This window comes from Epinephelus moara, chromosome 8, assembly GCF_006386435.1.
Source record: "Epinephelus moara isolate mb chromosome 8, YSFRI_EMoa_1.0, whole genome shotgun sequence".
NCBI classification, from domain to species: Eukaryota; Metazoa; Chordata; class Actinopteri; order Perciformes; family Serranidae; genus Epinephelus; species Epinephelus moara.
This window is the reverse complement of record NC_065513.1, coordinates 42622695-42647771: the sequence shown is the minus strand read 5'-3', so window position 1 is coordinate 42647771 and position 25077 is coordinate 42622695. Positions and strand designations below refer to the sequence as shown.

Below are 25077 nucleotides of genomic sequence, written 5' to 3'. Positions count from 1 at the left end.
AATGTACGATAAACTGATCAATAAAAAAAAAAGAAAAAGAAAAATTCTTAGCTGGTTTGAAACAGAACCGGAAGTGATAAACGGAAGTGGTAGTAGAAACCATTTGTTTAGAAAATAAAAGCCTCTTCTCGAGCGCGCGACAGCGTTGAAGTTGGTTTCCATGGTTACACATAGATTTAACATCACGCAGCAACCATAAAGTACCAGCGAAGAGTGTAAAAGTAATGTTGCTAATATAACAGCTCATGTCAGAGCTTTGGGCGACACAATGGACACTCCGGACCAGAGACAGAACGAGACGGTAAACAACAAATGTTTGTTAAAACAATAAGAAAGTAGCGAGCTAACATTAGTCACAAGTTACAACTAACGTTAGCTTACAGCAGCGTTTGATACTCAACTGTTTGACGTTAGCTGGCTAGCTGTGTTTTCAATAATGTTAGCGTTATCTTATATAACACAACCAGAGTAGGGAACATGGTTAATAAGTTGTGATAACGTTAATATTTAATATTATTTTTATACCATAGAATTGAGACCAATTTGTTGGACTCTAAAGTTTAATTTTAATTTTTCCTTTGTTTCTTTCTTAAGGTAAAATGCTCTCGAAGAGCACCTGAAATTGTTATGATTAATTTATTATTATTATTATTATTATTATTATTATTGTTATTTTCAGTTAGCTAAATAAGCGTCATTCCCAGGCTGGAACTAGTGCTGAAAACTAATCCATCCTTCCAGAAGACTGAAATGTTTTGGTATTGAATATTAATCAAATTTGTCTATCAGCAGGCAGAGGAGCAGAGTTTATTTCCCACTGCAGTGTCAGAAGAGGAGCTGGATGAGGCCAGGAGAAAAAGCACCTTCAAGCAGCTTTTTGGCTCCAGAAAAATCCTTCTGGCACCAGGAGAGAAACGTCCTCAAAGACCAGAGCTGCAGGGGAGCCTCATCATCCAGAGCAAGGCTGCAGAACAGTGAGAGACATGAGTTAAATGAAGGAGTGAATGAAAGCTACTTTAGCCTCACTTTCAGTTTGTGTTGTGAATTTACACTGCAGTATTCTGATTCAGGAGTTAATGAAATGGAGTTAGAAATACTGAATACAGTATCCATATAATTACATACCAAAAAAAGAGACATGAAAGGGCAACACTGTGTTAATTTTTGCAAGGTCCCTTTTTTGAAAGACTTTGCTAACCATTTCTTCTCTCCACTTGAGTCAGTTCAGAGATACTGGAAGTTTATTCCATTAAATCCCAGCCGTATATAAAAAGGTGTTTTTGCCCATTGAACTTTTAAATCTAAAAAGACTAAATTCTGTTGAGCTGCATCTTGTTGAATAGTTGTGATTGTCTCTGAGGCGATTACAGTAGTTGGACAGATATTTGGGAACCTCATATTAAACAAATTTTTTATTGTCAGGAAGGGAATTAAGTTGTAGAACGTGCTGATTCAAGATAGGTATGTGAAGGTAATTTTAACACAACTCTGATTAACTTGTGGGCAGTCTGGCCACATAATCTAAATGATATTGAACTAATGCTCCGGCTTTCAGCGCCATGGCCTCCCCTGATAGATGTTTATCTAATGTACATCAAATAGTTCACTGTGTCCTACCTTAATCTTCACCTCTGGGGTGTTTCCTAGTTTTATTCTGGAGCCAAAAAAGATGGCCTCTATTTTTCCTAAATGAAGAGACAGCTTATTATCAGACAGCCAAGTCCCAACATTTTGAAGCTCTTCACTCAGACACTTTTCAACAACTGCTAAATCTTTATGAGACACCAGAGCTGCTAAATCGTCCACATAGAGAAACTGGTCAGTTGAACAGGATGCCTTCATATCATTAATGTATAATAGGAAAAAGAAGTGGCCCTCTCACACTCCCTTGAGGGACACCACAACTTATAGTTTTAGCATTGGAAAATGTCTCATTGACAAACCAAATGTGGGGGATCTTTACTGAAAATATGTGCAACAGTTGGAGCATAAAATTGTGTCGATGCTTTTTCAGGGTTGAATAATGCCTTTGATTGTTTGCTTCGCAGTTACAGAAATGGAGTCGAGGCGATGGGAAAGTCCCAGTTTGAGAAGGCTGTGGTTTGCTTCTCCAAAGCCATCACACTGCAGCCAGAACAGGTGCTGCACTATTATAATAATTATTACTCTGTTATATACTATATTTTTTGTTTGGGTTTCTGATTCATGTTTAATAATCTGATTCTGATGATAATGTTTAGAGTAATGCTTTATTTTAGCAAAAATCAGATTACTTGTGACACATATGTACTACCCAACTGGTGGTTTCAGTGTTTCAGACTCACTGTCTGTATTTTTTTACCCTGATAACCTCTGCTGTGTTTTAGACTCAGCTGTGTGTGAGCCAAGGAGAAGCCTACCTGCAGCTGTGTGACTTCCAGTCAGCAGCAGCCTGTTACAAACGAGCCTCGCTCCTGGAGCCCGGGGCCTTCAGCACCCGCTTGGCCTTCATCTACAACCTCCAGGTCTCCACAACACTCCTCTGTTCCACCTGGGGTTTATTTGTGCTGTTACATGTACATTTAAGTGTGTGTTTATCCACCACGACTCAGAGTAAACACACAACAGTTGAAGATGAAAGTTGAAACACTGCTGAACCATGACCACAGATATGGAAACATATTCTGTGATGTTAAGACAATAGACATGATACGTAATGTTTTCATCAGTAACCTTCTCACTTACATCACATAGAAACAGACAGATGTGACGATGATGTGATTTGAACTTGTCAGTTGATAAATCACGTTCTTTAGTCCAAGTAAATAAGTGACTTTTATTCTAATAGAAATAAAAAGTTTTGGGTTAAAGCTACAGTTGGTAACCTTTACGCACCCATAATAAAACTCTACACTAAACATTAAATCATTTAATGTTGATCTCTCTGTTTCCTGTTGTCCTCAGGGCCAGTGTTTGTTTGACCGAGGTCTTTTCGTAGAAGCTCTTGAGGCCTTCAACAAAGCTGCTGAGGTGAAGCCCGACTGCAGGGCCTACAAGGTCAGAAGGTCAGCAACCTACATACGAAGATTTAGTTTAAAATTGTGCCTTTGTGCTTAGATTTACTAACAATAATCTTGCAATAATATCCTGCTTTTCACACTGTCTGTAGATGTAAGTGATGTAATATACACACATTGTTCATGAATGTATTTGGCACCTTGTGTCCCAGCCTGGACTGTCTGACAGCTGCAGGTCACCACACTGAATGTCTGAAGCTGGTGAATGACTGGATGCAGTCAGAGGCTCCCACCTCAGATCTGTACATCATCAGAGCCCGACTGCACAAACTACTCAACCAGGTTACAGCTGCAGACACCTCTGACACTTAACATCCCTAAAACCAGCAGCCTCATATACACTGTACATCTCAGGCAGTGAGCCGATGCTGTAGAGAGTCGAGGGGAAAATGGGATAATAGGGTCCACGTTGAAAAATACAGATGTTTCGGTTTCAATAGGAGAGTTAAATGATGTTAAACCTGTCGGTCCACAGCCCTGCAAGGCCACAGACAACAGAAGTAATGAAGAGCTTTGTATCAGAACTTTAAATCTTTTGTTTCTTCTTCTGACAAAGAAACTGCAGAAAAAGAAAACGTATGTCAATATCGAACACATTTACACAGTTCACATGGTTTTTACAGTTGCAGCTGAAAAAACAAAGGTCTTATAAAGACATTTCTAAGCTGAATAAACAGAAGGAAAATTCAAATCAAAAGATTTTTCAAAGAAGTTGGAGCAGTGAGTAAGGATATATATTTAATACATGCTAATAATTAATCAGTGAATATGAATATTAAGACGTAGAGACAGAAAAGAGCACTCATATTGTATAAAGTTACATATGTTATCTTAGATATATTGCACCTACTATAAACACACATCAAATGTTTGTGGTCAAACTCCCAGTGAATTTCTCTCCTGTCCAGACATCACAGTGTTATCAAGACGTCAGGTCGGTGTTAGCGTTGAACCCAACGTGTCCGGAGGCCCGAGTCCTGCTGCTGCAGCTGCAGGAGGCCAGTGAACGGGCCAGACAAAAGGCTGTGGACCGAGCTCTGACCGGCCAGCTGCCTGAGGCCCTCTGCATGATCAACATCGCTCTGGAGAACTGCCCCCGGGACGCACGCCTCTACCTGTTCAGGTGAGTCCAGCTAATATGAAAGACCCAGACAAGAGAGAAATAGAATAAATAATCTCTCAGGTTACACAGGTGCTGTAAAGTCAACAAAATGTACAACTTGACATATTAATGATACGACAACCCGCATGTTTTTGGACTGTGGGGGGAAACCAAGGCAAACAGATGTGGAGAGAACATACTAATGTATAGATAATCATTATCAAGTATAAAAATGAGAAAAACATGACAGCTATATGTTCATGTTTAGTGTTAATTACATTTATTTAAGTTCAAATTAAGTCTACTCTCTAATTCTCCATCAGAGGGATTCTGTACCGACGCCTGAAAGACTTCACAGCAGCCATTGAGGATCTAGTCCAGGCTGTGGAGCTGAGTGAGGAGGAGGGGGAGAGGGAGGAGGTCAGAGGTCAGGCGGAGGCCAGAGATGAGAAGGATGAGCGTGACTCTCTGGAAAAGGAGGTGAACTTTCAGCTGGTTCTCACCTACAATGATTTTGCTGTTCAGTGCTTCAGCAGAGGGCTCTACGCTGAGGCCACTCTGCTTCTCAACAAGGCCATCGAGGAGGAGAAGGGCCAGCCGGGCCTGTACCTGAACCGAGGAGGTGAGTGAGTGAGTGTGTGTGTGTGTGTGTGTGAGTGAGAGCATCTCTTTCTTTGCTTTGAACCCAAACACAATCATTTTGTGTATATACACAACTCTGTGAATCTGATCATCATCTGCTGATCTTCTTACAGTGACTTATGTTACTAAGGACTCAGTAATGTAATTTTTATTTTGCTTGCCAACTGAACCCAAAGCAGTGTTAATTTTGGTACTCCTAAACACAGGAGTGCAGAATTGACTGGTAACTTTATCAGCTAGTTAACTGACAGAAGATTTTTGTAACTGATTAATTGGTTCTCGCATCTCATTCGTGTTGACTTGTTGACGGGTGTAAATAAATAATAAAATAATAAAGTGAATGATGGCTACATTCCAGTTACCTGTGTTGGTCTCTGGTACTATGCGCGCTGCCTCACTGCAACACTTAAACAGAGCAGAGCCATCGTTAATGTCATCAGTAGCACCTGTGTGTTCCTGCTGTGACAGGTCGAAACGTCTGCTGTGAAAAGCCTGTTTCACATATTTGGTGTTTTGAACTGTTGGTTGGACAAAACAAGGTAAAGAAGTCACCTTTTAGCCTGCTTGCACACCTGACCTGTGAAATTACAGATTGTGTTAACTAAATGTTGAACTACATTGGTTGGAAGGATCCATTTAATATCTTTATGTGTGTGTCAGATTGCTTCTTCAAGCAGGGTGAGTGGTGTTTTTCTCTGGCCGACTACCAGCAGGCTGAGGAGATGATGCAGCCCGATGACCCTGCTTTCCGGCTTCGCCTCGCTGTCCTCCACAACACGATGGGCTGTATCAGCTTCCAGGACGGGTCAGACCCTCATTAACGCACCCAAATTAACAACCACACTAACACACTCTGGAGAGAAGGGTTATCAATTCCTTTTTAGAGGCTTTATTTGTGAGTGTGTGTGCCTGCGTCTGCAGGCGTCTCCAGGAGGCAGCTGACATGTTTTCTCTGGCCGTCCAGTACAACCCCACAGCCAGTCAGTACTATGAGAACAGATCCAAGGCCTTCCAGAAACTCCTGAACTTGGAGGAAGCTGGACGGGACTTCATCTGCACACTGATCCTGGATCCCACCAACGAGGAGGTCAGAGCTTCATCTTACCGTTTAGATCAACTGACACTTTTTTCGAGAGGATTTTGGTCTAAAAAACGTTGAATAAACTCTTGATTTAATGAGATTAACTCAATTTTACCTTTTCAATGTCATTTTAGGTCTGTCAGTAAATACAACGCACCAATATGAAGATGCTGCTGTGATAGATTTAACAGTATTTCTGTGTAGTTTTTTCTCTATATTGTGGATTTTAGGTAAAAGCTGTGCTCCTCTCTCATAAAATGCTTTCAGTTGATGAGAAGCAGTGTCTGAGTATAACGCAGATTTTAGGGCTTAATTACAGACAAACTTCTTTACTTTACAGTGATGCAATTAAGATGTAATTTATCGTCATGTTTCAGTACCCTTTGCACTCTGCACAAATGCAACATAGACAGAATCACAATGTTTGCCTACAATAACTTCTCAGTAGAAAGCCAACATGTCATGTACATAAAATGAAACAGAATATTTTCACTGCTGTCACACAGCGTTTTCCGACAGGGAACTGAAGCCATTATCTCCAAGCCACAAAACCCCCCCAAAAAAAACAGTAATTTTACTTGGCAGAACACAGGAGTTGCTGTTCTACCGCTGCCTCCAACAGTCAGTGTGTAAGGTAAAGCGGTAAAAATAATCTAAATATAGCATACACTTAAAATGAAATATCTGTTTTAGGTGGCTATAATGTGTTTTGCTGCGGGCCTGTCCACAGCAGTACATTGTTTAGCTCAGATTTGGTTTGTCAAAGACGCTAGTGAAGCAACACAGTCCAAATAAGCAAAGCAGAAATGTCAGATTGGTCGGACCACTTTGCTTAACTACAGTAGATATCTTTAAACGTTACAGTCACAGCTGAAAATGACAAATGAAATAAACAAGTTTGAAGATTATCGAAAGTCCAGAATATCCCTTTGCATATGATGTCATACAATGGTGCGCAGTCAAAAAGCAGGGCAGGCAACTGGAGGCAGAGACTATCAACACTGCACAAATGACTACGATGTGCTCCGTTAACGGCTGTTCCAGTTGATCAAAATAGGAAAATACAAAGGCCACTTTAAGTCCTGAAAATAGGAGAATGTAAAGGGAAGATGTAACAAAAACAGTCTCTGAGAAACAGCGGCATATGTGGATCAATATCCGTGTCAATCCGTCTTCAATCTGGACGTTTACATTCAAGCATTGTTTTAAACATGCTTCGAATTGGATGGAATTAAAATGTCCTGTCACAACTTCTCTGTGTTTTTAGTCACGACCCAGATTTTTAACAGCGTTTCATTAGACCTCTGGGAATGGTTGACCTGGTGGGCAGAAAATAGTAGCTGAAGTTAGCTGAAGTTAGCTAGTGACATTCATCAAATTTGCATGTAATAGTCACGTGATCACAAACACGCTGTTGAAATCAATCTGCACTGATTGTTGTTGTTGTCAAATCTTGTCTTTGTTGTTGTCAAATCTTGTCTTTGTTGTGTATTTACACTGAGAACAAGAGTCAAATTCCTTGTACTGTGCGTGTACACGTACTTGGCCAATAATTCTGATTCTGATTCTGCATATTGATCAGTCAGGTCTAGACATTATTCCACTAATGATCCTCTCAGAAAACAGTGAAGTTGTTTGTATTTCCATAGCATGTTGTGGCAAAAAGTAGTAAATTGTGTGTGTCTGTGTTGTTTTTGTAGGTGCCTCCTATGCTCATGAATCTGTTCCCTGGCAGCAGTGTGTCTGATGTTTTGTCCAGTCCAGCAGGACAAGCAGTCAGTGTTCAGCTGATGGAAACCATCCAGGCCTACAGCTCCTCCTCCGATCAACAAAGGTCAGCAACACAAAAATTCTCTGCGAGGCTTGGACACACCTGATGGATGTTAGAACAAATGCGTTGCTGCATAATATGTTATAAAGAACTAACAGTCCTCACAGTGTACTCAGAGTAGATGAGATTGCTGCTGGTGCAAACTGACCAGCTACATCCTCACTAATTCACCTCTACATGGTGTTACTCTCTCATTTACTGTGAGTGCCTCCAGTCGAGCAGCAGTACACCAACTGAGAGATTTTTCTCTAACAACCTCCCTGCACTGGATTTGTGGCAAAAAAAGTAGAACCAATAAATGATACTCACACTGTGTAAAATAGTCATGAATGACTGAGATGTTTTTATCCACAGCTCGTTGTCAAAGCGTACAGATACAGCTGCTCCTTGTTTTTGCAAATAAGGACCACATGTAGAGCTTGTACATGTGGACAAGTGTGTCCTGTGTTTTTATGTGTTCTTAGACTGAGTGAGAGGCTCCAGAAGATGACTCTGGCCAATGGGAACACAGTGAGCCAATCAGAAGCCCCACCCGGCGCAGGACAGGAGCTGAAGCTGAAGCTGTGTGTCGACCAACAGGAGATGCAGATAAATGTGAAGAGCCTTCTGCAGGTGCTGAGTGGAACATTTTAAATGAATACACAAACAAAAGCCAGTAACAAAGGTCTAATCCTTTAAATACAAAACTAATATCGTTTAGAACAACTGACCAAGACACTTGTATAACTGGACAGAAAATATTCAGAAACAGAAATCACTGACAGTTCTTTCAACATCAGGGTGAAACCATACAAAGCAATGGACCTTTCTCACAGTAGATGCCTTGACAGTGTCCCAGTGACTGACAGTCAGTATATACATGTTGACATGCACAGTTAAGTGAAGTTAAGGCTATATCACAACTAGGACATCTAACTGGTCTACTGTCCTTGTCCCAGTATACAAGCACGGGAGGGGAATCCATTTATTGAGCCAAGTATGTACGATAGGTGGAGATATGCNGTCCAAAAAGTCACGGCTCTGGATGTAGATTTCTCCATGTTGTTACCGGCTTCTTCTTCTCTTACACATTTAATGCTATTGGACTTCCGGGTCAAAGCCCGGGGCGGAAATTGTGGAGCATGCTCAGAGCGCCTCGGCCAGTTTGGGTCTGATTGACTGTATACATGCAGGAGGAATTCAACTCACGATCACATTATCTGGGTGTGTTAGTCTGACTTTGAGAAATTCAGTTTGGTACGATTTCAGTTGGACTCCCATGTTTACATCAATTTTAAAAGTCTGTTTTTAGTCGAACTGACACAATAAATCGATTTTCTCTAATGTCATGTAAACGCACTGCCTGAGTCAGCATTAACAACACCAGGAACCTGACATCAAAGCAGCTAAATACAATTCAGCCATCGCTCATGTCATTATTTACACCTGTTCCTTTCCTATTGCAGCTAGTCAAAATGTCCTCCATCCCATCCTTTCTATACATGAGTAATATGATAAACACAAGCTACAGCATATTTGATACCTTTGTTTGTAAACCTTTAAATAGCAGCAACATTGTTTCATACAACACGAGGGCCCATTTCACCAAGTTTGCAACATGACATAATTTCCTCTGGTGTTTATTTTGACACATTTCATCAAACTAATGTCATACAAGACTGTGACGCAGAGACGATCATGTGAGAGCCCTGTCAGGCTGCATCTACAGTGAGGTGTTTTTATTTCAAAAGGAAAACACTCTCTGTACACACATGTTTTAGCATGGTTTCAGATACAATCTCCGTCCACACTAACAGGCTGGAAACACATATCCATGACCATTCATGTACACTGGGCATGCATGTGCCTATGTTAACAGGAAGCAGATTGTCCACTTTGCGGTTTGTTGCTTATTTACAGAAAATACTGTGGAGATGATGAAAAATAAGACCGGAGATTTTTCTTTGCTTGTGCCGACGACGAGGTGGAACTATTAGTCAAAGTAACACACGAGTATAAGGTGGTCAAGGCGGCAGGAGACAGATTTGGAGTCATTGCAAAGCAAATATGGTGACATAACAGAGCGGCACTGGAAGCAGTATTCATCGCTGGAGGAAGTCATGGCGATGGGAAAGGAGTACCCACACAGGAGGATAATGTCACAGAAGGTACAGTACGTAGACTTAGCTGAATGTTTTGACTTGACACGCCATGACTGATAGAACCTATTGGGCAGCGAACGTTGGTGGCTACTTCATCATTTCCAAAAGTTTTCAAACTAAGATGCAGTCAGCATCATTTTCAAAAGTCTCTCTTTAAGTGGTTCTAAAATACTGGAGAAGTGTGGAGGCACAAATGAAGCAATAATTCCATGTTCAAAACAAAAACGTATTTGTTTTAGATGTAGCCTCAGACTCACAAAGAGCGATAGTTAATCATGAAATGTGATGGTAACACCATTTGCATCCTGAGTGTATCGTATTTGCATTGCGTTGTCTTCAACTCTTTTTTTTTGGACAAATATATTCTAAAAGCAAACTGACAACAGAAACACAAATACAATAGGTTCATATTTCATGTTATTTTCCACGGCAGCAGCTACAGAGCTGATACTGAGGAGGTGTGAAACGTCCGGCAGTGTTGTCATCATGCTGAACCACAGCTGTTCTTCTGTGTTGATTGTGGCAGGTTGAGGAAGTGGTTCGATCATTTCACCATGACCGTCAGGCTCCAAAGCACCACACTGAACCACGCCAAGCCACACACCACCCACCACCACCACCACCGTCCACACAGTGGAACACCACCAGTCTGCCTTTAAGAGGTCGCACTACAACAAGAGATTTGGGCTCCACATCTCAGAAGTGATTGTGGAGTTACTCGCGGTGGGAAGTGAACAATTGAATATGTTGTTCTCTGCAGCATCAGAATGCTGAGTTTTATTTGAATTAGAAGAGACTCGCTCTGAGAGAAGAGAATATTTATTTACATGTGCACATAAGTATGTGAAATGTGAAAAGTCTTTGGTGATTTGACCCCATCGTGATGTCATATATATATATTACAGGAGGGTGGTAAAAACGCAGAAGATTAGGGAGCCCCCTATGGAGTCTAGGCGCTGATGGTGGTGGTGATGAGATGAGATGAAGAAGGAGATGAGGAAGGTCTGGATGTGAAGAGGAGTGGGCTGTTGATGAGCACACCCTTATAATGTGAACTAACTTTAAAAATAACCACATCACATCTACATGATCCTAAATTTCATCAGACAGTAAAAGAGAATAATAAGGCAGGCTGTGGAGAGTAAATCAACAGTGGCAACACTTCTCTGGTATTATCCTTTACTTAGCATGTTATTATGTACTGTAGTCCAATAGGTGGCAGCACAGCCACAAGTTTAGCATGATGGTGTTTCTCAGGATGCTCTACTACTCTGTGTAATCAGTGCCTTCTCATTTTATATATGACATGAGAACTAAATGTTTGAGCACTGGCTCTGCAACAACATCTTCATCTCTTACATTTCTTCTCTTATGTGCTCTCTGTTATATGTTTTATGTCTTTATGTCTCTTATCTCGAGTAGTAAGAGAGTGCATACATGTTCATGAGCATGAATAACATTAAATTAGTGATAGTTTATGTTCTCTGAAGCCAAGCAGTGTCTGACCTGAGGGTTGTGATGTCCCTCAGGTTGTGTTATGAGGGAACTTGACCCTCTGTAGATTCACCACAAACTAAATCTGTGTCAGTCAAAAAGGATATTACATTTTCAGACAATGGAGTTGTCTTATCCAGCCTAACCACGCAGCATCTGAAGATCTCAGCCAGCTCGAACTAGCTTGTACGATGTGTTGTGTGACCACATTTAAAGCCAAAGTGGTTTAGGCCTGTTTCAAAAGGCCACGCTAAAAGGCCGGGCTTAAAGTCAGCCAGCACAGAGACGGGCGAGAGACACTGTAAATCGTACAAATGGGGATAACGGCACTCACCTTTTGTCCTCCACAGAGGCCTTCACGATGTTGCGCTCAGCTGTGCACATGCAAAGTGACAGACGTAGTTGTGTGGAGAGCTGCATAGTGTGTATGTGGAAGGTGGGGGTCAGAGACAGTACATGTCAAGCACTTCATTTAGAGTGTAGGCCTTGAAGATGCATTTTGATGTAGTACGCATACATATCTTATCTTACTATATAATGACGAAAACTCTGTGTGTGTGTGTTTGTTCCATGTTTTTATCCTCACTGACTTGGTCAATCCATGTGAAATTTGGCACAGTGGTAGAGGGTCATGGGAGGATGCGAATGAAGCAATATTACATCAATTGGCCAAAGGGGGGCGCTATAGCAACCGATTGAAATTTCAAACTTTGAATGGGCATATCTCATGCCCCGTATGTCGTAGAGACATGAAACTTTGCACAGAGATGCCTCTCCTCATGAGGAACACATTTGCCTCAAGAACCCATAACTTCCGCTTATATAGATTTTCCGCCATTTTGAATTTTTTGAAAAACACTTCAAATGGATCTCTTCCTAGGAAGTTTGAGCGATCTGCATGAAACTGGGTGAACATAATCTAGGGACCAATATCTAAAGTTCCCTCTTGGCAAAAGTTGGAAAACTTACTAAAACTGAGCTTCTATAAGGCAATGAATATTGCGGAGGGCGTGGCTCATCACATAAAGGTGTATAACATCTCAAGGGTTTCACCCATCACCACGCAACTTTGTAGGCATATGACCACACATAATCTGAGGGGACCCCTCCATTATTGACCCCATCAAACAAAATGGGGGCGCTAGAGAGCTCATTTCTTATCTAGGCCTAACCGCCATATGGATTTTTTTTTTTTAGAACAGGACGCCTCAAGGTGACTGGAGAAATTTAACTCTAATTGGCAACTGGGTGGCGCCAATACCATATTACCACATAAAGCCTTCGTCTGCACGGGACTACATACAAACTACTTGCCTTTATTCTTATCTGCAATGCTTGAATAAATAAAAGATGAATTATCAAATAATAAGCCTTAAATTTAGTTAGAAATGATCTTGAAAAGATTTTAAAAAGCATTACATGTAAGTGTCAGGTACCTGCAGACACCCTGCTGTGGCTTTCTTAGTAAATAAGCAATGAGTTTGCTGAGCATTGTGGGAGAGTGAGCCTGCTTTGTGGGAATCATCTGACTTAAGATTTTTGTTTAGTTTAAGCCGTCCAAAAAGCACTGCACAGTGTGTCTCTGTGTGATTTGACAAAATAATCAGAATTAAAGGTTCGCTTACTTGCTTTTTCAGCACACTGTTACTCCTCCAAGAGCACAGAGCTGAATATTAGTTGTGCAAAACTCTTTTTCCATTGTCTGGTGTGCTCTCCGTTATTACACATCCATTGGTTTCCTTTGTTCAAGGATTGACTGGCGCTCTGATAAAGATATACTATGCAGCATTTTCTTAAACAACAACGTATAGATTCACGCAGACGTGTAATTTCTCTTAAACATTGCTTATGACCCACTCTCAGTGTGTGGCAGTGTATTTCTCTGCAGAGACTCTGCCGTCTGTCTGGATTTTCTTATTTTCCTCTTTGTTTCTGTGTTGGTGCACCCCACCAACGCTCACATTAGGTTGGGGCTTTATAAAAGGTAGCGACCATGGGTCTCATTTGGAAAACAATGCGCAGCATCCACACTAGAAATGTATGTAAGAAACAAAAGACAAAAATGGTGTTTTCTACAATCAGGCTCCACCTCACCATCTGTGTCGCCAATTTCCTGTCTCCAAAATGTTCGTAAGCATGGGTCAAAGTTCCTCGCAAGTCCGTTTTTATACATCACAACTTTTGTGTGGGAAATGCCGAACGCCTTTTTCAGGCCTCGTTTTGTGCGTACACAATGTTTATAAATGAGAGCCCTGGTGACAGACTGTGAGCAGCAGGCGTTCAAGAGACACAGCTGACTGGAGGCTAAACTAAAACCTAGGCTTTTGTTATTCATGCATACTGTCATTTTAAAGAATACACCTCAGTTTCTTGACTAGTATATAGGGGTTTTTGTCATGGGTATGTGACACGTCGAGTGAGCACTGGTCTTCTGGTGGCACCAAGTCCACGTACAAATTCTATGATGAGAAGTGTTGTTTATAGAGGCGTCTCTGCTGGGAGTGTGCTCCCTACCAGCATTAACAGATTGATATTAGATATTCCTTCAAGAAGTCACTAAAACTAAAATTGATGAATCACATGTAAACTTTGTTATGGCAGTTTGTGACAATTTTATTTTTTACTCATTTTTTTGCTTTAATTTTGGACTGACATTGAATGATATCGTCTCACTGATACTGTGTGATTTTAAATTGATGTATTTTTAATGTTGTTTTGTGAGAGGCCCCCAGGAAGTCTAGCGACCACTTTGTGAAAGCTAATGGCCATCCGAGAAAACACAAGTCTAGTGAGGCGAAACACCAAATGAGAGCGAATCTGTGTCTGGCTTTTACAGTCACTTTCGCTGGCGAGCATGTTTGCAAACAGCGGCCAACAGCTATGGATAGTATACCTTTAATTACATCATCTTGTTGTGCCCTCTTCTGTAGTGGCACCTGATAGGAGAAATTAGTGCCACCTACTGTAAATCTTGATGAACTAACTCCCTGTATTATCATAACAGTACTGAATGGAAAAGAACATCAATTTACATTTTGTTTTGCAGATTTAGTAATGACTCTGATCGTCTCACTGGTCACAGTCACCAGTCAGATCGTTTACATTAGAGAAAATTGATTTATTGTGTCAGTCCAACCAAAACCGGACTTTTAAAATCCATGTAAACATGTTAGTCTAATTGTACTAAATCGAATTTCTCAAAGTCAGACTAACACACCCAAACACACCCCAAACTGGCCGAGGCGCTCTGAGCATGCTCCACAGTTTCCGCCCCGGGCTTTGACCTGGAAGTCCAATAACGTTAAATGTGTAAGAGAAGCAGAAGCCGGTAACAACATGGAGAAATCTACATCCAGAGCCGTGACTTTTTGGACGGACCAAATGTACAGAGCTGTAAAGTTGTCCACCATGGTAGCAGTTAGCTGCTAGCTAACCGTAGCTAACTTGTTTGTCCATTGTTTGGTCTGTGACGTAATAGGTCAACAGGAAAAAGGTCCAATACTAACAAGCTGAAAGGGGGCATATCTCCACCTATCGTAGAGGAGTCGCACATACTTGGCTCAATAAATGGATTCCCCTCCCGTGCTTGTATACTGGGACAAGGACAGTAGGCCAGTTAAGCTACAGTTATAGCTTGACTTCACTGTGCATGTACATGTACTGAGTATGAGCAGTGAAGATGTGTAGTGGCTGCAGCTCTGTTTTGCTCTCTGAGAGTCAGCTGGCCTCACAGCATTAACAACAGCTGTGGCAACAGCTGACACACAGAGAAAGGACCTGTGGCACACAGGCTGCAGTCTCACCATAGAAAGTACCCACACCACACAGCTTAAAGCACAAACATACCAAACATACCTCAGTCTGTCGCAGTCACTTCACGCCGTGCACTTTGCTGCTTAATTGACTCTAATGCAGCGTATTTTCTCTTCACCTTCTCTGAGCGGTCATGTGGGTTATTGGAGAAAGCGCTCTTTTCTGGTGTCGAAGTCGTATTTTCTTATTTGTTCAGATGTATTACTGTATTATATTTCGATACCCACTGAAATTCCACGCCGCCGTGGAATGTAGGTGCAGACGACCACGGAGACGGCCACGCTCACACACATGTCAATCAGCGCTTATTGTGTTGACACTGTCAATGTCTGTGGAGCAGTGTGGCCGCCCAGTACAACCTGCAGCGGACAGGCCCAGGTTCAGACCCTCAGACGGTGTGTGTGTGTGTGTGTGTGTGTGTGTGTGCGTGATTCTGTGTTTCTGTTCTTGTGAGGACCTCGTCCTAGGAGTGAATTGATCCTGAAAATCTTTTAGCAGGTCCTCATGATGGGTCTTTTGAGGTCAGGGCTTGTCGTTAGGATCAGGATTAGGATTCGGTCGATGTCATATTTTGGTAATTGTATTGTTAAGTTGGGGATTAGAGACAGAAGAAAGTCCTCACAAGTATAGTACTTCGGGCCTGAACGTGTGTGGGCTTCAGCCCCTCAGCAGAGTGGTGCGGGATAGACAGTGGTCATAAAGGAGCTGAAAAGTGTTTCACACTTGTGCAATAAAAGGCTCGAGTTACCGTCCTGTCAGGGCCGGGAGGCGCAGCCAGCCGGGTGGTGCCGGTGGCCCAGCCGGCCAAGTTTCTGAGCCCAGACAAAAACACCTTTCTCTGGGCACAGGAGCTGGCGGCTTGGCTCCGACTCAAAACATTCCCTGGTGGAGGGGAGGTTCATTCACGTTTTGGCCGGAGATTGTTTTGTCTAAGATACGCAGAACACGTTTGTAGTCTTTGGGTAGTGTTCGGGGCAGGTGACGTGCGCGGACGCACAACTCCATGTCCTCCTGAAGTGAAAGTGGAATGGGATATGTGGGTTTGGAATTGGATTAGTGCTGCTAGACTGGACTGGGCCTTGAAGTATGTGCCAGTCAGGATTTTCATCAATGGTCGGCCTCTGCAAAGTACATAACACTGCATTATGATAATGGCTCAGATGGTTGAGGCTGTTAAAATTCCATCCTGTCCCTAAAGACCAGTTAAAACAGGGTCACAACATTTCATTTTATTTTCAAAATATAACAAAGTTATCAAAAACAAACACACTAAACTGAATATACAATCTGCAATAAATAACAAAATGATAATGATAATGATAAAAGTTTTCAGCAGTCTGAACAGTGCACATTTGGGACAGAAGTCGAAGCCAAAGCTGCTCGGTCAGTGAACCAGAGTTAACAGACAGACGAGTCCACCTGCTGATCCAGAAACACATCAAGATGCTTCAGTCGGGTTACAGACTGACGTCTGGGACGCCGCTTCCCCTCTCTCCAACGTCTGATGCTCCACATGACACATTTGGCACCTCGAGGACGTATAAAAACGGTCAAATGTGCTTTACAGTCTTGTAATTCTCATAAACAAATTCAGCCGCGTGCTTCCTTTCCCTGAGAGAGACGGGAAGGAGAAAGAGGAGGGGGACGGACAGACAGAGGCGAGCAGACGAAGCGTCTCCCCTGAGGAACATTTCTAAAGACAATTTATATATTTTGGAGAGATAAACCATCTGCCTGTTTGTTCTTCTCATAAATTTTCCAGTCAGTTTTACTGGCTTGTCTCAGCCACCGTCTCCCTGTCCGTGCTGTGTGTGTTCTTTCGTAGCGTCCTGAGCTTTGGACAAGTGCTTCAGACAGCTGTGCTCTTATCGGGTCTTTGAGGGCACCTGAGGCCTGACTCGCCTTTTGTTCTTGCCCTGAAATTTTCATAACCACATCAGGATCCTTTTGCTTCTTAACCTACTAGTGTCAGTGGCTGGAGAATTCCTGAAGTCGCTGCTGACCTTAAATATTCTACCAGCCAAATATGATGTTTTGGAGAAGAGGAGAACGTCCACATGATGATTGGTTTCCTGCTGAAGAAGATTAACTTACCAGCCACATACAAGTTTATCAGCATTTGGCTGACAGTTATTTGGTGATTTTCCCGTTTCCCGCTCGTAGCCGGCCACTGTCACTGCCTGTTCTTCAGGATGAAGTCCTCCTACGTTAGACCGACTGACAGTTATGTTTTTAGGTTCACTTCCAGCCGTTCATCTCTTTGAGCTTGCTGATGCTGGTCCCTTTGACAGGTGTGGAGGGTGGGGGATTAAAAAGAGGCAGGATGGGGGTGCTGCAGCGTCGTGTCCATGGCTTCTCGGTAGGGACTGTCCACACGGTCCGAGACAGCTTCTTCTTCGGCTTGTCTGTCTTCTCTTTAGAAGTACCAGGGGACATGCTCTGGGGGGGCAATAAGGGAACAGGATGAGGGTGACATGAAGGACAGTTTGACTGACTGTGAGTGATGCTGCTTCACTACAGGGTCAGTTTACCCTCTAAATGATATGACCTCTAACGTTCTATCTCTTCCACACCATGCAAGTCCATCCTGCCCTCACATATAACCTGCACAGCTGACCTCTGAGCTCCTTTCTCATTTAGATTTAATAAATGCAACGTACACAGCAGCAGAGAGTGAACCAGCTGAGCTTTGCAGCATTTTGTCCCGTCCCTGCGTATCGGTTCTTCTTTGGCAGCAGCAAGATGAAGGACACAGCCAGAGACAGATGGTAGAAGCTGTGGACATAGGCGTAGTCCCACTCCTGTAGCAAAGACAGTACAGCACATCCTATTTATGAAGATATTTATCTAGAGTGTTGGCTGCCATATGTCAATGAAAAACAAAATGTTTTGATAAAAGCTGCATATGGGAAACGTCAGACTGAAGTTGATTTAAAAAAAATGTTAGCGATTGGTGAATTAGCACTTTAATAATCCTTATAAATAAGTGAGAGCGTAGCAGTCTCACCACGTCACCATGACCTTGGCATTTTATAGTATTTATGTGTTAGGGTTATTTTTATTTCCATGACAATCACCTCAAAGTAGAAACGCAGCATCAGAGCGAGAGCGCCGAAGCAGCAGCCTGGACCGACCTGCTGCGTGTACACCTTCTTCTCTGGATACACGGCCCTCAGCTGCTTCATCTTCTGCAGCTGAAACACCATCATTACAATGTTATCCACAGATTAGATACACACCAAGTTCAAGTGTCTGAGTTGATGGAAAGGAGAAAGAGAAGAGGCGAAGAGTACAGGGAAAGGATGGAAGAGGAGAAGAAGAAGTCAAGTTGAAATGAACAAAAATGGGAAAAAAATAAGTAGAAGACAGTGCAGAAATGAAAGAGGATGGGAGAAGAAGAAGAATGTTATGAAGCAGATGTAGTGGAACAAAGACTGTAAAACGGTGGAGAAGACAGTGAAACATTCAAATCAGATGCCATGTAAATTTCCATATACTGTGTTCATCCAGCCTGTTTTCATTCTGAACTCATCAAATACTCAAATACTCCGCCGGGCAGCGTCAGTTTATGCTGCTTGTAACAACATAATATAAGGAGCTGGAAAGCCTTTATAGGGTGGACAGGAGGGGAGGTGGATAGGTCCAACAAACCCCGGACTTTCACCCAGAGCTTGCTGCTCACTTCCTGAGTGAATTTAGAGCCAAACTATGATGTTTTTTTTCTAAACCCTAACCACATGCTTTTGTTGCACAAGGAACTAAATGAACAAATGAGTTGTTTTACAGACATAGTAAGTTTATTTTGAAAAACATGTATGCATCTAATGAGCAGAAACTGTACATTTCCCGCAAAATCAGAAGTGTATTTTGGGTAACACTTTACAATAAGGTACACAAAATTAGAGTAGTTACTGAGGAACTAATGAGGAACTAACTATTACTTAATCATTACCTACACTTTTTGTGTACCCTAAAGTAAAGTGAGACTCCCTACTCATTTTGATGTCTCACTTTACTTTAGGGTACACAAAAAGTGTAGGTAATGATTAAGTAATAGTTAGTTCCTCATTAGTTCCTTCTCTGAAATTTGATCAGGAGGTACTGAAGAACTGACCATTAACTAATAGTTAGTTGATCATTAGTTCCTCATTAGTTCCTCAGTAACTACTCTGATTTTGTGTAGCTTAGTTCCTCAGTAACTACTCATTTGTTCCTCATTAGTTCCTAAGTAACTACTCTAATTTTGTGTAGCTTAGTTCCTCAGTAACTACTCATTCGTTCCTCATTAGTTCCTAAGTAACTACTCTAATTTTGTGTAGCTTAGTTCCTCAGTAACTACTCATTTGTTCCTCATTAGTTCCTCATTAGTTCCTCATTAGTTCCTCAGTAACTACTCATTAGTTCATCAGTAGTTCCTCTTTATTTCCTAAGTAACTACTCTAATTTTGTGTAGCTTAGTTCCTCAGTAACTACTCATTAGTTCCTCATTCGTTCCTCATTAATTCCTCAGTAACTACTCTAATTTTGTGTAGCTTAGTTCCTCAGTAACTACTCATTAGTTCATCAATAGTTCCTCATTATTTCCTAAGTAACTACTCATTAGTTCCTCAGTAACTACTCATTCATTCCTCATTCATTACTCATTAGTTCCTCAGTAACTACTCATTAGTTCCTCATTCGTTACTCATTAGTTCCTCAGTAACTACTCATTCATTCCTCATTCGTTCCTCATTAATTCCTCAGTAACTACTCTAATTTTGTGTAGCTTAGTTCCTCAGTAACTACTCATTAGTTCCTCATTAGTTCCTCATTAATTCCTCAGTAACTACTCATTCATTCCTCATTCGTTACTCATTAGTTCCTCAGTAACTACTCATTAGTTCCTCATTCGTTACTCATTAGTTCCTCAGTAACTACTCTAATTTTGTGTAGCTTAGTTCCTCAGTAACTACTCATTCGTTCCTCATTCGTTCCTCATTAATTCCTCATTAATTCCTCAGTAACTACTCTAATTTTGTGTAGCTTAGTTCCTCAGTAACTACTCATTAGTTCCTCATTCGTTCCTCATTCGTTCCTCATTAGTTCCTCAGTAACTACTCATTAGTTCCTCATTCGTTCCTCAGTAACTACTCATTAGTTCCTCATTAGTTCCTCAGTAACTACTCATTAGTTCCTCATTTGTTCCTCATTAGTTCCTCAGTAACTACTCATTTGTTCCTCATTAGTTCCTCAGTAACTACTCTAGTTTTGTGTACCTTATTGTAAAGTGTTACCGTATTTTGAAATGGCACAGAGCACATAATAGTCAAAAGCTACACCGTCCCGGAGTGTACCCAGCGTGTCATATTTAGACATTAAAGTCCACAGACAAAGCGGCGATATTTGATGAGTTGGGATGAGAACGCATATGATGATCACATGGCCACACATTAAGCTATCATCTGCAGAGTATTAACACCAACTCCAAACACCTCTCACCCATTTGACGGTGATGATGAAGACAGCCGACCCGATGGGTCCAGAGTAGATCCCATAGCCCCAGCGATCCTGGTAGATCCTCACTGCGATGGTCAACACCCCAAACATGGTTATACTGGAGCGCTGTGGTTCATCAAAGTCGCCCAGAGCTGGAACAAAGAGACATAAATTGCATGTAACACAAACTGGATCCAGGTTTCTTATTGTTGCTGGTCTGCTCTCTGAGTAAGGTGATAACAGATGAGCCACTCAGACCAGAATCCTGCATTTTGCATTCTACCAGGCTAATTTGTTGTTGAATCAAAACAATATTTCACCGCCCAAATGACGATTTCTGCATCAATTACTTACCCTGTGTTACACTGAATTTGTGAGGAAAACTTCTCTCATGCCTACAGTGAACGAAGAATCCAAAAATGTGAAAGTTCTTGATGAATTTATGTAATAGGAGTCCACGTTTAACAACAGCAACACTATATCAAATCATCCATAAACAAAGTTGCACACAGCTCGTGCAGTATAATCCAAGTCTCATTTATCCAGCCGGATGCTCTGTACTTCCCAAACAGACAGTCAATGTGGAAGTCCTCTGTTCAATGCCAGACCTAATTGACAAACGAAGTGATTTTACCTCGGTGAACATGGGAGCTGCTGGTCTACTGCTGCCTCACTCAGTTAGTTATTGTGTGACTCTGTTGTTTTAACGGGTAGTTTGGATAAGCAATGTCACACAATAAAACAAACAGACTGATTGAGGCAGTGGTAGACCAGAAGCTCCCGTGTTCAGTGAGGTAAAATTACCGTTTTTATCAATGGAGTTTGGCATTTGAGCATCAATAAGTTTTAGTTTCAGTTCAGTTAAGGTTACGACTGGATAAGTGAGACTTGGATTATACTGCATGAGTTGTGTGAGAGTTTGTAAATGGATGTTTTAATATAGTTTTGCACCCCGATGACTTGAATTCATCAAGAATTTTCTCAGTTTTTGGATTCTTTGTTCACTGCGGAGGCATGCCAGATTCACAAATTCAACATAACATGGGGTGAGTTATTGATTTACAAATTGTCATTTGAAAGACTGAAGTAGAGACTAACATTACACAAATCCTCATCCTTATCTAGGATCCCAGGAAGCCCTTAGAATTCCCATAAATCCAGCCTCAAGGAAAGTGATTTGAAAATGAAGGCAGCCTACAGTAAGCACCAGGCACAAGAACCCCAAGAGTCTGAAAGCTTTCACTTCAGCCAAACGTGGCAGCGTGACGCCTCCTCACAGTTTGCATTCTGGTGTCCTTTGTAACATATTTTGTGTTGTCAAAAATCCTGGAGGCTGATCTGCCAGACAAAAATGGACTTTCAAAACAGTCCAAATCAACACACCACATCAGAACAGATCTGGAATAATAAATACACTCTCGCTTGGTGACACTTGTAAGCTTGAGCCCGACAAAGAGAAGGGGACCAATCAGTGGAGTCAGCTGTCGAAGCATTTGGTCCTTCACGTGATTTAAAGCCCTTGATGTAAAACCTCAGGGCTTAGACGGGTATGGGACGGGAGCAGATGTATAAATGTGTGTGATTGTGTGTGTGTGTGTTAGAGACAGGAATCATAGAAGAGAGTGAAAGCAAACATGTCAGAGCACATGTGAACTGAACTCAAGGACACAGCATGTGTCATTAACAACTGTCCCAGGCAGAGCTGGCTGTTTTTAAACTTGTCCTTGGGAAATGTTGTCGTTTAATACCAACTAATCATCATTTTATTTTCTTTGATGAGGGTTTTTTACGCCTCTGTGACGGCGACAGCCAGGGCCGGAGACATTGTATTTTCGAGTTCCCTGTCCATCTTACGTACGTCTGTCCCTACGTCCGTCCCTACGTCCGTCCCTCACATTCTCGTTACCGCCGTATCTCAAGGACGCCTCGAAGGAATTTCCCTAAATTTGGAACAAACGTTCACTCGGACTGTGACCTCCTCCATCTCACTCTTGTTAATATGATATCTCAAGAACACCTTAAGGGAATTTCCTCAAATTTGGCACAAACGTTCACTTGGATTCAAGGATGAAGTGATTAGAATTTGATGGTCGAAGGTCAAAGTTACTGTGATTCACAGAACACAGGCATAACTCAAGATTTCATGCATAATTACGACAAAAAATTCACACAAATGTCTAAAATGATAAAACGATGAAGTGATGACATTTCATGTCTAAAAGGTCAAAGGTCAACTTCACTGTGACATCGTAATGCTCTTCTGGACATTATTAAACGTCATGTATCAGGAACAGAAGGAGAGACATTTGGTCAGATGAATTGGTGACTCTAAACTTGAAACTGTGCTGATTGTATAGATCGTCTGTGTGTGAAGCATCCATGTTTTCACTGACATGGATGTAAACCAACTGCAACTTAACCTGTTCTCAGAGGTTTATGACCGCCAAACGGTAATTGTGGTTTTGTGCTTGCGAACTTGAATTCTCAGAAAGATCAATAAAAGAAACCTATTCGGAAATCCAATGTGCGAAGAAGACAGGCGAAATGGCTCAGAATAATTATGTGAGCAGGATCTTCGTGTCTTTCTCAAGGTCTTGTCGCGATTACGGCCACTGATTGTTGAAGAAACACATAAAACAGACAGTTAATGTGCTTCTAACCACTAACTAGTGTGTAGACTGTAAGCTAGGACTTACCTATCAGTGTGACCCACATGGAGAGAGCCGTGCCGTAAACACTGAAGTACTCCAGAACGTCATACCTCATGAAACACAGGATAGAGAGACCCGGTCCATCACATGCATGATAGATCTACAGAAACACATGGACAAGTTCAAGTCAAATGGACAGTCACAGTGTCAGTGAGGTTTATCAAAAAAGTTACCAATCAATTAACCTTTACATACAATCCAAATTTCAACAATTGATCATTAATTGATGATTTCTTTTTTCCATTTAAATTAACATATACTGTATACAACTTGTGTATCGAGGTGGACCTCAACAGCTGTTTCAATCATGAATTCCAGGATGGTAAAATGGCTGAATGAGTTACGTTGAGTCTAGCAAATCTTTTGTCTCCTCTCTCTTCTCTATCAGCAAAGAGTGATGCATGAAACATTCCTGTGGTCACTTAGAGAGATCACAAATGAGTCACATATCCAGCAAAACTTTAGGTTTTAACTTGAGTTTAAGGAGCTCTTAAATATGAGTTGTTTATAATTGTTATTACTTAAAATTGTAGATTCTGTTTTGATTAACAGATTTGATACTGGATTCAGATTCAATAAAATGCGGCTGAACCCCAACCTAACTTCTGATGGAAACCTCTCAGTTGTAAATTTTTTGCAACTTTCTTGAGCAAATATCATGTTGGTGAGTTTGACAGCAAAAAAACATAAGAACAAAAACACTGGTATGAGCATGTCTGAAAATGATGAAACCTTCCATTCAGAGCCATAAAGAGAGTCCGCTAGCTGCATGTTCAGTCACCAACATTTCACTCAAACACCACAATCAGAAGATCAAGCAACATCGTTTCAGTCTGTCTCATGAACCATAAGCTCACCGCAGTGAAGAACATGGTGAAGAAGTAGACCATGGCCTCCATGTGGAAGCCCCTCTTGGCGGCCACGCTGGCTGTAGGCAGGAACACCAGGCTGCTGACTGTCGGAAGCAGCATCTTAGCGATGAATGCACCCATGACGGAGGGACAGCAGACACAACTCAAACACAAACTGTGAAGGCTTGCAGATAACAAGGACACTCTGGGCTTCAGACGTTCGTCAGTCTTTGAAATGATCTTACAAAGAAGATAAAGTAAAAGCTGTGTTCGCTCAGTGGTGTCTTAGTTCATAAAAATATGATGTCAACCAGGAAAGCAGATGTCCTCGGGTGCCTTAGTCCTCATTGTGTGTCACGAGTGAGTCTAGTAGTGAATGGATGAGCGACAAAATGCATACACAGCACACACACACTCCCACGCAGCATGAACACACCCAGCTGTCCAGTTTGGCCCTTTAAAGTTTAAATGTCCCCCAGGCTGGCAGGTCCATAGAGGCCTGTATGTGCAGTATCATGGCTGGGCAGCTGTTTGCATACCAGTGCATCATGGGAGGGGCTGAGGGCAGGGCAAGAGTTAGCATGCCATACTGTAGCATATCTGCGGCCTGTTAGGACCAGGGTCGAGCATTAATATTCTCAGTGATTGTTTTATCTGTTTCTGGCAATAGACAAAACAGTTTCCCACAGACTTTGGGGGTCAACAGGAAGTTGGAGCCGGAATGAGCAGAGTTTTTCTGTCAAAAGCATCCAGTCTTTAGCCAGACACTCAGCCCAGGCACCAGAAGGCATAGTGCGTTTCAGCAAACCACAGATATGTTACATTTGTACATTTCATACGTATCATATCAGTGTTTCCAAAGTGATGTAATATATGAGCT

General features: G+C 41.8%; 2 protein-coding genes across 2 annotated transcripts; one reads left to right on the top strand and one right to left on the bottom strand.

Moving 5' to 3' along the window:
- Positions 1-230: 230 nt before the first annotated feature.
- On the top strand, positions 231-11169 carry LOC126393833 (tetratricopeptide repeat protein 16). The gene is made up of 13 exons (XM_050050217.1): positions 231-301; positions 790-987; positions 2049-2139; positions 2367-2504; positions 2944-3044; positions 3209-3338; positions 3965-4179; positions 4482-4780; positions 5461-5605; positions 5722-5887; positions 7582-7715; positions 8177-8324; positions 10380-11169. Exons 1-13 carry the CDS (start codon positions 246-248, stop codon positions 10557-10559), a joined length of 2001 nt encoding a protein of 666 aa, XP_049906174.1. The 5' UTR covers positions 231-245; the 3' UTR covers positions 10560-11169.
- Positions 11170-16358: 5189 nt separating this feature from the next.
- On the bottom strand, positions 16359-24670 carry mymk (myomaker, myoblast fusion factor). The gene is made up of 6 exons (XM_050050232.1): positions 24204-24670; positions 23332-23446; positions 20639-20787; positions 18238-18354; positions 17821-17961; positions 16359-17599 (listed from the first exon to the last, which is right to left on the bottom strand). The coding sequence occupies exons 1-6, from the start codon at positions 24336-24338 to the stop codon at positions 17399-17401; spliced, it is 858 nt and encodes a 285-aa protein (XP_049906189.1). The 5' UTR covers positions 24339-24670; the 3' UTR covers positions 16359-17398.
- Between the last annotated feature and the right edge of the window lie 407 nt (positions 24671-25077).